The sequence below is a fragment of the Hirundo rustica genome, chromosome 6, assembly GCF_015227805.2.
Source record: "Hirundo rustica isolate bHirRus1 chromosome 6, bHirRus1.pri.v3, whole genome shotgun sequence".
In the NCBI taxonomy this organism is placed as follows: domain Eukaryota; kingdom Metazoa; phylum Chordata; class Aves; order Passeriformes; family Hirundinidae; genus Hirundo; species Hirundo rustica.
This window is the reverse complement of record NC_053455.1, coordinates 52,509,265-52,524,468: the sequence shown is the minus strand read 5'-3', so window position 1 is coordinate 52,524,468 and position 15,204 is coordinate 52,509,265. Positions and strand designations below refer to the sequence as shown.

The 15,204-nt window shown below is 39.5% G+C and overlaps 1 protein-coding gene across 8 annotated transcripts in view; it reads left to right on the top strand.

Annotated features, from left to right (window-relative positions):
- Positions 1-15,204, top strand: part of DENND2B (DENN domain containing 2B) — a 157,575-nt gene that overhangs the window by 65,741 nt on the left and 76,630 nt on the right. For 7 of the 8 annotated variants that reach the window (XM_040067884.2, XM_040067880.2, XM_040067885.2 and 4 more), the window contains one exon: positions 3,627-3,731. In XM_040067884.2, coding sequence (XP_039923818.1) covers positions 3,652-3,731 — 80 coding nt within the window. In that variant the 5' untranslated portion in view covers positions 3,627-3,651. Of the gene's footprint in view, positions 1-93; positions 182-3,626; positions 3,732-15,204 lie in introns of those variants that run through there. The other variant, XM_040067887.2, reaches the window with a different exon arrangement.

The following is a 15,204-nucleotide window of genomic DNA, read 5'->3' as shown; positions in this document are numbered from 1 at the left end:
GCCCATTGTGAGATGCTCCACCCAGGGGGAGGAGCCAAGCATTCCCACCTGGATATAATCTGGGATTTGGGACAGCACAGGCAGCCTTACCCACTGGATTCCTAGAGGACAAGGGCTACCAGACCTTTCTATGAGATCACTGGTTCAACAAGACCACTTCATCTGCAACCACCACCACAGGGTATCAAGTTCTATTCTGTATCAAGATCACTCTGTCAGTGATCTTTTGTACTATTGTATTTGTTTTATTTTATTTTACTTTTTTTGTTTCTCTCCTTTTAAATTGTTTTTCTGACTTGGAGTCTCTCACTGGTTTTCCTTTCAAGCCAGCACAAGTGTCTGGCTTGTTAACAGATGGTCCATAAGGAATATTCTGTCATTGGATCTTCCTGTAATGGTAAAAATCAGTTAGGAAACATCTGCATTACAGCAGCCCTTTTCAGTCAGGATGCTGAACCTTGCCTGGCACAAGCAGCAGATCCCCTGTCACACTATTTTTCATATTTGTCTGTCATCTTTAATTTTTGATCCTGATAAATCCTTTGTGGAGGTTTTAGGCAAAATTGATAATGGTTCTACCATTTGGGCTCATTAAATTGCCAGTTTGAGAGCTGTCCTAAGCAAATTAGTGAAACCATGTCTGGAGCAAAGTAGAAGTTATGGCTAAATAAGAGTTTCAGAGGGATTCTTTACATTTACAAATAAAAGATAATTCTGCATTTTTAGACCAGGTTTGTTAGACGGTTTAGGAGGCAATGCAGAATCTGTGTGTCATAACTATTTTTGGATTTGTTTTTAACAGTATGTCACAATACTTGTGATATTTTTGTTTCTATTGCTTTGTGAAGAATAATTTGCAAATACTCTAATGAGGAATGCTCTCACCCAAGCCCAAGGGATGTGATTCTGACCCTACAAAGATTCAATAAACTTGCAGGCTGTCTGACTCATTCGAATGCTCTAAAATAACTTTCTACATAACCATAACATTTAGTTTAGGTTTCCTTTCCTTGTTTCTTTGCCTCAGTTTTATTTTTGTCCCTTTATTTTTTGGGGTGATGTGGATGTATGGGTGGGTTGGTCTTTTGGGGTAATATAAGTTTTTCCTTACAAGCACCTCTGTAAATGGCTCAATACTTTTCTGCTGTGTTCATGTTGGTCACATTTTCTCTGTTTGTGCTGGGATGATACCAGCATCACTTGCAGTAAAATATTAATCCAAAATAAGTAGGAAGGAAAGGAAAATAGAAAAGTCATATATATCATAGTCTCAACTGCATGGGAAGAAACACACTTAAATCAGTAATCTGACATATCTTGAGAAATTGTTTTTAGGGACTCAATTTATCTTTAGTTGAAAACAAACCACTTTGTCTATTTGACATTTAATGTGGCTTTGAATTGTAACATTTAAATAATCACTTATTTTAAATGTTGACAACAGTTTTCATCAATCTTTGACGTACTTTTCTTCCCACCCCACCCCACCCCCCCCCCATCTGGTTTTGGGCATGGGGAAAGTCTACTCACAAAAACAGCAGCATAAAAGCACATTCTGTTTTTTAAATGTGTCAGATCAGTATCTCATCTTTTTGAGGGTCTCTTCAGCTTATTTTTGTCTTGAACAGAAAAGCAAATTTTGGAAAATTAATGTTACGCATGCATGCTAACAGTTGTTGTTCTCCTTATGCCATATTTATCTCTCTTATTTTTCTCACATTAAGCGCTAATAAGTGATTTAGATTTAACACAGTAAAAGTATTGAACTGGTGACTGGAAAACATTAAAAAAAAAAAAATCCTGCTTACTCCCTGTGGAATGTACAGTCCTAGAAAGTTTGGCCAGCATTAGCAGGCTTCCTTTTTTGTCCCGAGTAATCCCTTTTCCAGTCGGAACAGGCAGTTCTGTAACAGTCCTGTAATCTTGATAATGTAACGCTAACAATAACAATGACACACTGGAGGAATTTAGGGAGCTTCAGTGCAGAAAAAAATGTTACAAACCAGGGGAAAAAAAAATCTCTACTTAATCTGGGAAAATTGATACAAGACATTGGAGAAGGACAAGTAGGCCTGGAGTCTGTGGTCAGCATGATTGACTCTGCCTCTGGAGCTGCAATCTGCAGATTTTCTGACTGTGTTTGTGGCAGAACTGCTTGGAACAAAGTGGTTTAGAGAATGTCCTTTGACTGTGATAGGTCTGTTGCTACGGGGATTTTTGTGTGTTGTCAGTCCCCAGCTTGCTTTGCAGCATCACATTACAGTGGCTTCTCGAGCAGTCTGGACTTCCTGTGGGTTTGAGTAAACAAAAGATTTCATAACACTCCTTATTTTTGCATTAGCTGTGCTGTTAGTGGTTGTCAAAATTGGCAGTTCTGGTCAGGCCCTGGATGGCACTGCTGTAAACCGTGGTAGATATTTTAGTTTATAAAGTAAGCAACATCTCAGAAACCACCCAGACCAGTGCCACCAGAGTGACAGAATCCTTCATAAATGACTCCTATAGCATCAGGTGGAGTACATACTGTTCATTTGCTTTCTCAGGGGACTCTGCTGGCATTTTAGGAATCTTAGCATGACATGAAAATACATTTCTCCTTCATTTTGCAAAATATTTCTCAAGGGATTACAATGGCCACTAAGAGCTGTGCTTTACACTGGAGAAGCATGGGACACAGTCAGTGGAGGGGCATGATATCAGAGATTCCTGATTTTGCATCCCGTGGATGACATCTTGGCCTTTATCCATATCATCACGTTCTCCCTTCAGTCACAGTATGACATTGCTATTATTAAGACAGCCGAATGAAGGCAAAATAAATCATGGTATTGGGCTGTTTCTTTGTTGGTGTGTAGCAATGTCACAGAAGTGAGATCCATTTTTGGGCACCTAACTTTATGCACAGGGCTGAAATTAGGTTCACTGCTTTTGGGATTACCAAATTGCTAAAAACCAGCTAGGAATTGATAAAGATTCTTTATATTACGTGAGGTTTTTAAAAGTGCCGTAAGATATCTTTAATTAAAGAATCCTGAGGCCAATAGAAAAAACCGTTTGCGATAGTTTCATATCACAACCAGATTTGAAAATTTTATTCAAAAATCCATCATTGCATAAATTTCACTATTAGAAAACATTTCCATAATAGAGCTAATTTTTCTCACCTTAAAATTTTCTCACTTTAAAGGTGAGAAATCTTTCTTTACTCCTTGAAATAGCTGTGGTGTGGTCAAACTTCCAGACACAGCTACGGTGTTTGCAAGTATCACACAGTGCTCTTGCTGGGATCTCCACATACTCTGGTGGATGGAAGAACCACACCAAACCTGTGGTATTTTGTGAACTTGGTATCCAGCTCTGTTCATCAGACAGGCCAGCACCTGAAGCACACACCCATTTCCCATAAGTTATCTCCATTAATAGCACTGGGTTCTGATACACTTGGTTGTGGATGTGTAATAGCAGCAGTAAAGAGACAGAGTTTAGTTTTTCAGGATCATAACTACACTGATTGCATATTACAGAATGAAAAGAAACCAGGAGGTCTGCCTTTACACAGCATAGTAGTTCAAGGAGTTAATTGTCATTTGGGCTTGTTGAAGCTTAATTGACCTTTCTTCTCACAGATATCCACATTTCTAGAAAGCAGAAATGACCATGACTGCCAACAAGAACAGCAGCGTCAACAGCAGAGCTGGAGGGAGTAAAGTGCCTCAGGATACTCTGGATAGGTAAGTGGAGAACTGCAAGATTTGTAGATTTTGAGTAAAGTTCGTCTGTGTTTGGAACAAGATGTCTGCTCAAGAGTAAGCGCCCTCTATTCTGACACAAGGAGAGCTTTCCTGGGCTGGGGTAAGTTTTTTGTAGGGAGAGGGGGAGCCAAGGTTTCTTGTTGAATGATTGCTGCTCATGGGCTGGTTATGATGGGAGTGACTGCAAGGCAGTACTTCTGTGGAAGGTGCTGTATAGAGCTCAGAAATTTTGGGCTGAATTGCTCAGCCATGTGATTGCTTGTCAGCTTCCCTGCACTGCCAATCTCCAGTCTGCATCTGCCTTCACAGACCACGGTCAGACCATCTCCTGTTGCAGGTCAGGCAGCAAGTGGGAAAGGGCTGAATGTAAAGTACAGGGCTCATCTCTGTTGCTTTGCTTATTTGTCCTTTCTGCAGCATTAAAATAATTTACAAAGAAGATTACCTTTGTAATTCACAGTTAGGGGAAAAATTAAACATTTTAACATTTGCAATCAGAGAAAGATGCAGACAACCAGCATCCATTCTGGTGTTTTTTATTAAGCATATTATGCTGTAGTAGAGGTCAGCAGAGATGGGCTTGATAACCTTGTACTTCCCAGTTTGTGTGTTTGCCATTGCCTAGTATGAAATAGTAAAAAGGTAAAATAATGAGGGGCCAGGGTGGCTTAAGGAATTTCTAGAGAGATATTCATATGTAGATATTAAAAACAGTTCCCTAATGATCTCTGGAATTCTCAAGTTGTTTATTGTACTTCTACCAGCGCAGACAGATTGGTGCTGGGAACTCAGGTCTGGGCTTTGGCAAACTTTGGACAAGTCTTTTGTTTTGAAATAATTTCCATTCTGAATAGCTAGAAAGTATTGTGGGATACTAAGTTGTTGGATAGTAACTGTCAAATAAACTGGCTTTCCTTATCATCGTTATCAGTTTCCATTAGAATTTGTCAAAAAAGATTTTGTACGTACAAGTAAGAGCCTAAGAGCCTGAAGCTAATCTCAGGAAAATCTTTAAGCACCATTTATCCATCCATTATTTTGCCTTATGTAATCTTCACCTGTCTTTGAGTAATGCTGTAAGAGGATGTTATTTGAGTCAACCATGAGCATTCTTAATTTGAGTCAGACTGTAAATCAATGTTGTAAGTGCATCATAAAATTTTAAAGCTTGCAAATTTATTGTAAACATGTTCAAAGATTCACTTAAACTGAACAGTCACTGTCTCTGTTCAGTATGGGATTTGACTGGGCATTTGGAAACTTGCAAATGTACTTTATAACTTGTGGTAGTAGAGTTCCAGTTAGTGCTGATATGGCATAACACAGGGGTAGCAGTCTCCTGGTTGCTAAGATATATTTTTAAGAGCTATTTTCTTGTCAGTCTTAGTTTTGGTGCGGTTTATTGTTTCAAGATTATTCTGTTGGTGATCTTAAATGTCTTTTCCAGCCTCAATGATTCTGTGATTCTAAGATGCAAGGTGTGATTCGGGGATATGGTGACATCAGCTAGTTCAAGATGTTGTGATTCCTTTTAGGTCAGAAGCAAAGGCCAGTAAATTCTCTAGGAGTCTTTCTAGTTACTTTGGCCATGATTCAGATCCCTGTAGATAATGAGTTTAAATTTTATAATAAAAATCCTCAATGGAAAGAAGGTGCCTCCACATAAACATCCATACAGCTGCATGCTTTGTAGGCATGAAGATTCTTGCAGTAACCAAAATTCCCTTGATCCTCACCAGAGTGGGAATTAACTGCCATGAATTGCCAGAGACATTTTTCCACCAGAGTTATTTGAATGGCACTTCAGGAAATGAGGGAAAGACAGAGAGCAGAGTGTGGACATTATTTGGGAGAATAACTGTGAGTTTCACCTGAGAGTCTGGTTGTGGGATTCATGGATTTCTTCTGTGAGCACAGGAGGGGAAAAAAGCTCTTAGATTTTTAAAATAAAAATAAAACCACACTAATGTGGTGGTTTTTTTTTTTTTTTTTTTTTTTTTTTTTTTTTTTTTTTTTTTTTTTTTTAAAGTTACCTGAAGTTCATTTACCACTTGTTAAAAATTGAGATTTTCGTATGTTTTGGAGAGAAAACTTGACTGTGCTCTGAATGAGAAAACTGTAGAATGATGACCAGTGTAGTTGAAGGTAGCATTTTCACTGTAAGACGAGTAGATTGATTGTGACTCTTCATCCTAGAAAGGAAAGGATTGAAGGGTAAGAGGAGTATCTAAAATGATATATGGAACAGAGATGATAAATAGGGAAAAAATACTCTTTCCATTTAAGAACTAATACAACTCCAATGAAACCAGAAGACAACAGGTTGAGAATCAGTTGAAAAGAGGGCACTTTTCAGCAGCATGTCTTTAAACCATGAAACTTACTGCTAAGTGATGCTGCAATCAGAAAAATCCATGGAAGAAAAATCCTCCAAAGCCTTTTAGTCACAGAAATAAAATCTGTGAGCCAACACTCTTAAGCTGGTTAAGTTGCATTGCACATTCCTATTTTTTTCTCCAGACACCTGTTAACTCTCATGGTCAGTGACTGAACCTTGAACCAGGAAGGCTATTTTGGTCCAAGCCAGTGGGAACATTCTGATGTTGTTTGGAACAAGAGGAAGCAAATTGGAACAGGAAGCAAATTGGAGAAATTGCAGAAGGGTTGTTATGCTTACAAAAGGAGACTCTGATTTTCAGTGAACTTCCAGAGCATAACTTCAATCCTTCCCTGTGAGTCACTGAGGTGAATGCCAAGGAATGGAAGGATAGGAAAGCACCTTGCATGTAGCTGGATGTGACTTAGTAATTCTAGCAGGAGGCAGCTCTGTGAAGTCCTCTTAATCCTTCAGCAGGGCATAAAGGAGCCCACAGGATGATTCTAGACAGTGCATAATCATGACCCTTTTGCATCAAATGAATTTGATTCCACCATAATTATGAGGATCAGGTGTAATTCTGAGGAAACCTTAAGAGAATAGAAGTCACAGAAAGGTGTGACTTTGTGTGACAAGGTGCACTTGTATTTTCTCAAGTGCAAACATATGTAAATGTAGAAATGGCGCTACTATCTTTGACTTAAAAATCACCTCTACATTACACTGTATTAGAACAAGCCAATGGTTACGTCTGTGAACTCATGCTCTAGTTAGCAAAATACAACTTTCAAACTTGTAGGCTGTGTAGTATAACAGATACAAGGAGTAAAAAGATCCTGAACAAAATAACTATATAGTAAGATATCATTTTATCTTAAAACTGTAGCTCAGCTTGAGATGCAACAATGACCAGTCCAGAGCTGAAAAATATTTAGACTTGTGCAGCTACATAATTTCTGTAACTAATTCTTAATGTTTTTGCCTCTGGCTAATATGCCATCTCTTAACTCTGAATCTCAAGGCATTTTATACATTTGAGCCTTCTCACCTGCTGCAGTAACTGAAGTACAGGACATTTGTTTTTTGAAATGTGTTTTTTGAGGACCCAATTGATTTAGTTTTTTATCTGAGTTTATTGCCTGTGGCATAAATAACGTCAGATTTTGGAGATACAGACTTCTTCCAGTGAATTTGTAAGTGGCAGAATTTCTCTTTGCCTGTAAAATTTTCTGTGGGGCAGGGTGTGCCTTATATATGGGTCCCACCTTGAAAAATAGAAGAGAGCTTTTGAAAGCTCAAAAACATTTTACTAAAACAATTAGTGAGCAAAAATTAGGTTTGTTGCAAGTTTTACTAGCATGGTGACTTTGGTAGAATACATAGTGGGATTGCCATGATGAGCTAGAAGAAACATCTTTCAAATTTAATGTCTCTGAGTTTGATTTGGGAAGATAGCCAAAGCAGAAACTAATCCTGATTCCAGTTGTGGAAAAGAACTATGTCTGAGGAAAGCTGTTCTCAGAGGCTATGTGTCCGAGGAAAGCTATGCCACTGGAATCACAGGAGTTTTGTCATAGACTGGATTTTGTGATGTGGGTTGTTGTCTTTCCACCCAATCTCCACAGGACAGGTGGTGTCCTCACCAGAGGATGTTGGTGGAGGATGTTCTCCAGCTGAGCAATCATGATTTATTGGCACAATCAACTGGGGGTGCTGATGTCAGGGGGCACTATAGCAAGACACCAGAGATTTGTGCAAACAAAGGATTACATCTGCAAATTGCCATGAGCACCAAGCTACGAAGTGTCTATTCAAATAACGCTCATAAAACTTCTCCCTTCTAAATATTTTTAGTTGAATCTTTGAACCAAATACCCTCTTACTTGGTTAAAACTGAAATCTGGTATGAGTTGAATCTTTCTTCTTGCTCAGGAAGAGCTGAGCTGAGTACCCACAAACCTCTAAATATAGGCTTTGGTTTTTATCTCCCAGCAGTGTATGAGGACATTCCTGATGTCGCTGGCAGTTTGTCATCCCCATTAGCCTAACGTGCTGAGATATGTTTGCACTCGCTCTGTGGCTCAGAACTTTTTCCTTCTTCAGAATTTAATAGGACAGAATTTTAATGGGTGGAGCTACCTTACCCCCAGTGAAGGCAATAGTAATGCACCACATAGTCTGGACTAGTATAACAAGAGACACCTCAGGAGCATTTCAGATGGATTGTTTATAATTATTTAAGTATCAAATAAAATAAAGACTTACATTTCTTAACAAAGTAAGCCCATGGGTTGGTTACTAGGAATATTGTTTTGGGTTGGTTTCCTCTCCCTATCATGTATGCAGATCCATGCTCGTCTATTTCACATGCATGTCAAGATCTTGCGTTTTATTACTGCATTTCTCTCAAGGCAGAAACAATTTTAAAAAGGTCTTAGAAACTAAGAAAACTTCTAGAAAAATCTTAGTTGAAGGAAGACTTTGTGCTTGTGTTTCAGCTTTAAAAACCTGAGATGTATGATCACTTCCAAAATCAGTCATACTCAAGCCAAGCTCATTCATTTTTACATCAAATATATTTATTTATTTTAAAGTGAAATTAATTCTTGGTCCACATTACTAAATCCAACTGAAATACTTGTTTCCCGTGAAGGGATTATGTGATTATGGGTTGGGAAGAAGTCTAGAAATATTTTGCGTTAGTAACTGACACCTCCAGAATTCTTAAATAAAAGAATGTGTAGATATATCCATTGCTGGAATTAAGCAGTGCTCTGCTGTCAGTGCTGGAGTAGGGTTGGCAGTTTTTTTGCTTTGCTGGACTATCCTTAGAGTGCTTTATTCTCTTCTGTTTCCAAAGTAAATTTTTCATTTCAAATATAATCTCTTGTCTTGAGGAAAACTCATCTGTTTAGGGAGAAGGGTCATCTTCAGAGAGGTGATGTCTGTGCAGGACTTGTCTCTCATTTAGAGTCATCCCTTCATGGATGCAAATGTAGGGCTTTTTCTTTATGTTATCAGATATGTAACAATATGGCTTTAATTCTTATTCATTCAACTCTTCTACTATTCCTAATACAAGAAAAAAATCAAGTTAACCAGTGCTCCTCAGCTCTGTGTTGAACTGTAGGCACTGCCCAAATTTATTGTAAGGTCAGTCACCCAGATGTGATCCAGTCTGCCCACACTGACAATGAACTTTCTTGTGACTAACGCAGAAGAGTTGTGCTCACATCCAGGGTGGATGACTCCTGGGGCAGATAGGGCAGGACAACACTGAGCGACTCCTCACCATTTGTTACAGAGCCCTGGGAGGGAGGTAACTCTGCATCCACCACAGTGCAGCCCTGGTCCTACTGTAAAAATATTATTACCAGTAAGAGAAACAAAATGTAATTAATCACATTTATGTTCACATGAATATAAATTTAAAGACTAGTAGCATTTTTACATACCCTGAGTTTTCTGATTGGAGAACATTTTGAAGAATGCAATAACTTGCAAATCAAAAGATGCATCTTCAGCTCTCTGTGTTGCTCTAAAGCAGTGAGGTTTTGATCTTTTTTTTTTGTGATTGCTATTGTCTTAGCACATTAATGATAAAGTATTTTCTCATCTCTTACTCTTTCTTTACTTAGAGTGTGAACAGTGTTTCTGTGGGTGATAGAAAAGCTGCTTGTTCCCCTTGCGGATGGCCACATTTCAATTACAGGTGAAAGGCTGCAATTTTTTTTAAATGGTGAAAGGTGCTCCCTGCCTGGGCTTACACTTAGTGCACAGGAACAGGGAAGGCAGCAGGTCTAGAAGTGGTTTCTGGTCGTTCATAACTTTTGGCATTTGTGCAAATGTTAGTGGATGCTGTTTTGTGCATATTTGGGCATGCAAGTTTTATTTGAGGGCTCTGAGGAGGAAGGAGTGAGACCAGCTTGAAAAGGAGAGTCAGTTACGTATGTCTGAAGCAGGAAGCCAAGGCTTTTTTTCATTTTTATTTTAAATTTAAAAATTCTGTTGCCCTATCAGTTATGGGGTGGCCTGGGCTAAAACATCTCCCATTTTTTTCCAGCCAGAGCAGCCATCAGGGACTTTGTTAGAGCAACAAGAGGCCAGTGGTGTGAGTTAAGCTCACATGGTCTCAGAATGTCCCAGCCTCTCTGCACTGCCTGGGTTGGGACCTCTTCCCTCTGTTGCAGAATATGTCCTGGCAGCTGAGCAGGGCTCAAGGCAATGAGGCTCTCCACACTGAACTGCTGAGATGGATTTTCCTGCCAAAAATATTTACCTACTGCTCAGAAATACTAGTGAGAACATTTATGAGCTCTTTATGAATTTGTGAGAAAGAAAAACAACAAAACCCCTGTAGAAAATGTTTGTTACCATAGAAAAGAACTAAGTTTTAATATTTTGACAGTGAGGTTGAGAACAGTAAGAATATGATTTAATAAAATTCTAAGACTAAGCAATATGCTCAGTTATTGGAGCTGTGATGAAACACAGCTTTTTTATTTTGTTTAAACCACTGAGATTTAGAAAACCATACAAATAAACTTCAGCCAAATAACAATGAAAACTGAATAACTGATATGAAATCTATTAGCAAATATTGTACCCTTTCTTTTACAAGCAGAAAGAGATTGATGAATTTTCAGCAGCTCAGTTCCCAGCAGCGCAGAGTTTCATTTGGTTCAGAAGGGAATAAGTGCTGTTCTTTACCCTGTAAGACTGGAGGTGCATTTGGGATGTGAAGCCCTGGCAGGTCAGCTCTGAACAGGGCCATGGGGGGTGGGAGGGCACTTGCAATGGGAACGAGTTGAAGTGCTGGTTCAGATGACCCTGAAACTGGGCAGGGTTTGAATAAAGGCTTTGACTGTAGCGCTGTCCTTTATCTGGGTGAGTGGCAGCGGTGCCGTGCTGATTTCCGATGGTCCGAGGCACAATGTTCCCCTCCCTCGCTCTGCTCGGCACTGACCTCAGCCTGGCAGAGCTGAGGCCCTGCTGGAACCTCTGCAAGTCATTTTAGCAGGGCTGCAGAAACATTCTGATGGGCACAGTGGTCTACAGACACGAGAGGAGTGGTTTGCAAGATGAGGTGACAGCTTCTAGTCAGATCAAGAGATGGAATTGGAGAAGTGGACCTGCTTCTGGATGCATCCTTTGGGCTTCCTCAAACAGTTGATAGTGGGGAATTTTGATATTCCATTTCTGTTGCTGGCTGGTTTGTTTCACTTTAATTTAAAAAATCCATTCAGGAAGAATGCACTTGTCAGTCAAATTAATCAGTTTTTCTTAGCTGGAAATTTTATCAATATCTCCCTCCCATTTGCATAGGTTCCAAAGAAAACACCGCAACAAACCCTAAAATTTGGATGGAATTTTGCTTCATAAAGCTTCAGATCAAGTTGACTTCATTATTACTCAGAGGCTACAGGAAAGTAGTGATTTCCTTCTAATTGTAATTTAATTCTCATGACACTTTGAAAGCTTTATGCTTTTATATGTAGCAAATGATACCTTATCATTAAAGTTACTGGTATTTCTCTTCTATTAAGGTTTATATATACATATATATCACTGGAAACGAAAAAAAATAAAAAGAGAAACTATCAAGTCTTTAAAAAACAGAGTTCTAGATGAGAAGTTACACTAAAGAAGCATTTTTAACACAACCATTGCAGGATGGACACTACTTAGACTAACACTGCAATCTTTATTTAATCACTATATTTACGATAATGTACTAAGAACTGAACTAAATTTATATATTTTTACGGAAAATTATTACAAGAGCTTGATTTTTGGAAATGTTTCCAATAACTTTCTAGTGCTTTTACTGCACTGAACTGTAGTGAATAGAAGCAATGAGCAAGGCACATGTTAGAACATTCTCAGGAGTTCCCACCAGTGCAGTATCAGAGCACAAGTCTTATGTGAATTTGTTTTTTTTGGGCAATGATAAGAAGTGAGACTGAAGTCCTCAGGGAGCAGGGCATAGTAGTCATGTGCAAAGTATTTTTACACTATTATGCCAATATTTCAAGTTTTCTGGAATGAAACTCTGTTGCTTTCTGGACCAGGAAGATGCTGACAATCTCACTGAAAAGACCACCAAAGATGCAAGTGATGAGTATTGCAAATGATATTATGTGTTCTGTGAATATCTGTCCATTTAGGAGCTGCCTAAGGCACTCATTTCTACACTTGAGCTCTTGAACAGCCACCAGTGTGGGAGAACAATTTCCATTCTGTGCCCTAATCAGTCTGGATTTGAATCAGTGGCATAGAAATGAAAGGGTTTACGTTGTCTTATCAGTTTCCTGCAATGTTTCGTTATCATAAAAAGACATTTTCCACTTGGGCAGAACAGAGCATTGAAAGAAGAGATAGCAGAATTTTTGAAGATTGAATTTGAAAGGAAGATCTGAACATAATAAGCTGGAAAATATATGTTTCTTCCCTGACTGGAAAAAAACCTACTCATTTGCCTGGGAAAACAAAACAAGAAGTGCATAGACATAGCATCCTCACAGGCATCATCCTCTAAATAACATAGCCACTATTCACCAGGCAATATTACGTGATGAAACTGGGAATTAGCTCAGTGCTTGATTCTGTCTCCACACCAAGCATCGTCTTCAGTCTTGAGGAACAAACACTAACAGCAAATGGCTTTTAAAGCAAAATAAACTGTAAACATTTTTCTTCAAGCAGGAAAATAGGGGCTAATGGAAATACACAGGTAGCATCCATATTATTACATTATATACCTGCAAAAATGCCCATAGTTCCTGGGAGACTTTTTCAAAACTTTTGTCACAATTCCCATCATGCATTCTGAGATTATTTCCATTCTGGCCAGATCCTGTGTATAGAACTGGCAGTGTGCCACAAGGGAACTCTGGAGCTGTTGAGCAAAAGGCAGTAATGTGCAGGCACCTGGTAGGATGGGCTTCAGTGCTGAAAGCACAACTAAATACAACAATTGTAACAGATATGATGTTCCTAATAACGAAATAGCACTTAAAAAGTTGATTTATTGAGTCAATCTATAAAATTCTATCGTAGTCAATGGGAATGTCAGTTCTTGTAACAGCCTGACTGCTTTTTTGAGAGCCTAACTATGCTGTTTGTTATTAACTAGATATGGAAATTTTGCCCAGTGTCTTTATGTTACTCCTGAAGCTCTTTGTTAAAACACAATTTTTATAAAGGAAATATTTTATGATTATCATATTAATGAGCTTTAATCCCAATATGTGTTAGTATTTTATTGTCAGGGAGCTGTAGGAAAGTGATAAAGTAAATGAGAACTATTAGTTTGTTTTCTTCTCTCCTTAGCTCTAGAAAGAAAATGTTAGGTCTGTAAAGCAGGTTCACCTCAACATAGATGATCCACTATACTGTGGCTGTACAGCAAATACTTTTTTGACAAACAACAGCAGCTAGTAGATGGAAATGGTATTTTTCATTTTGGATTCCTAGGATAAGCCCATCATGCATCACAATTTCCTCAAAGTAAGCTTTGTCCAGGTAACAACATAACAATGTGAGCTGTAAAAGCAGAATTCATTGCAGCGGCAGTAGCACAGAAAGGTTTTGTGATTCCAATTCTGCTAGCGAAAAGCTCAGAAAGTTCTTTCAACAGCGAATGCTGGCAGACAGGTGGGCTGCAGGTACAGGGGACTTCTGTGCCTGGGATGGGGCAGAGAGACTCAGGTGAGGGAAGTGTTGGTTAATTCTCCTATTGTGACAGCCAGCTGTCTCACCTTTTTTGTTATGCAGCAGGACGCTCACCCCAGGAGGCAGCTGGGGCCAAAAGAGGAGCTGTCTGCCCGGACAGCTGAACAAATGCCTGGTAATGAGACTGCCCTCACATGGGACCTCTGCCCTTCGACTTGCTGCCAAGTTGGGAAGCCACCTTATATCAATACAGGCTAAAGGGAGATGACAGACAGCCTCTGGCCATTTGTTGGCAGAGACCTGAAAGTGTTTAAATGTGGATTTCTAACCTCTCCCTATCCAGTACAAGCAGTACTGTCACCCATGTGGGCTTCAAGATAGGGGCTGAGCCTGGCAGGCTTGCTGTGTGTGTGTGTGTGTGGTTTGGTCCCTGACACAGCTTCTATGATTTCTTTAGCATCAGGCAGCTGGATTGCCTCAGATCAGAGCTTCAGGACTGAATTGTAAACTGTTGCTTCCTGTAACTTTAGAATAAAAACTCAATTTTTGTGGCCTACCAGGAGCAAACTTCTGGCTCACCAGATTTCCCACACACCGGCCCTTTCAAAGCCAACACGTGAGATCGCAGTGAAAGGCTGAGCTCCTGTTTCGTTAAACATTAATGGCAGTTCCTCCCCTTAAGCACACAAAGGGACAGAGGTTTGATAAACACTCTCCTGTGTGTCATTTGCTGCTTGACAAGTGAAGCAGGCAGCGTTCAGGGAGCACAGAGGCTACAAGAAAGCATGCTGGGCTGAGAATTCCTACATCTCCGTTCTGCATCGTTCCGGGAGGGAAGAGCTTCTGAGTAAGTCTGGGTAGGCTGAAGCAGTTGTGTGCTTGTCAGAGCACGAGGAGGAAACGAAATACGGCAGAAGGGGAGAACATGAGGTGCCATAGCGCTGAATTCCTTAGTGTCCTTTCCCACAGCCAGTTTTGCAGGAGATGAGCTGTCTACTCACAGGCAGGAACTCAACACCAACTTTCTGCTTACTGAAAGTAGCTATAACAGTTGCTTTAATTTCCGGAGTTTGCAGTTTAGTTGTAGGACAAATGACTTGGAGGGACTAAAACTCATTTTTACAGCCCTTCTCTTCCCTTGCTTCCTCTACCTCTCTTGCTCTCAGGCAGAACCCCGTCTCTCTAAGACTGAATGCCTGTTTCTCTTCTATTTGATGAGATTCCTTTGTATCTTCTTTAATTCTTAAAGGTGATTTTTAAGTTATGCAGCGGTGTTCATACCCATGCTAAGCTGAATTTGTTTTTACTGTATAGGAAGTGTTGGTCCATTAGAGAGAGACTACACAGTTGTTAATACTTAGGCTGAATATGCCCTACAATGACTGTACTTTTCTAACTGCT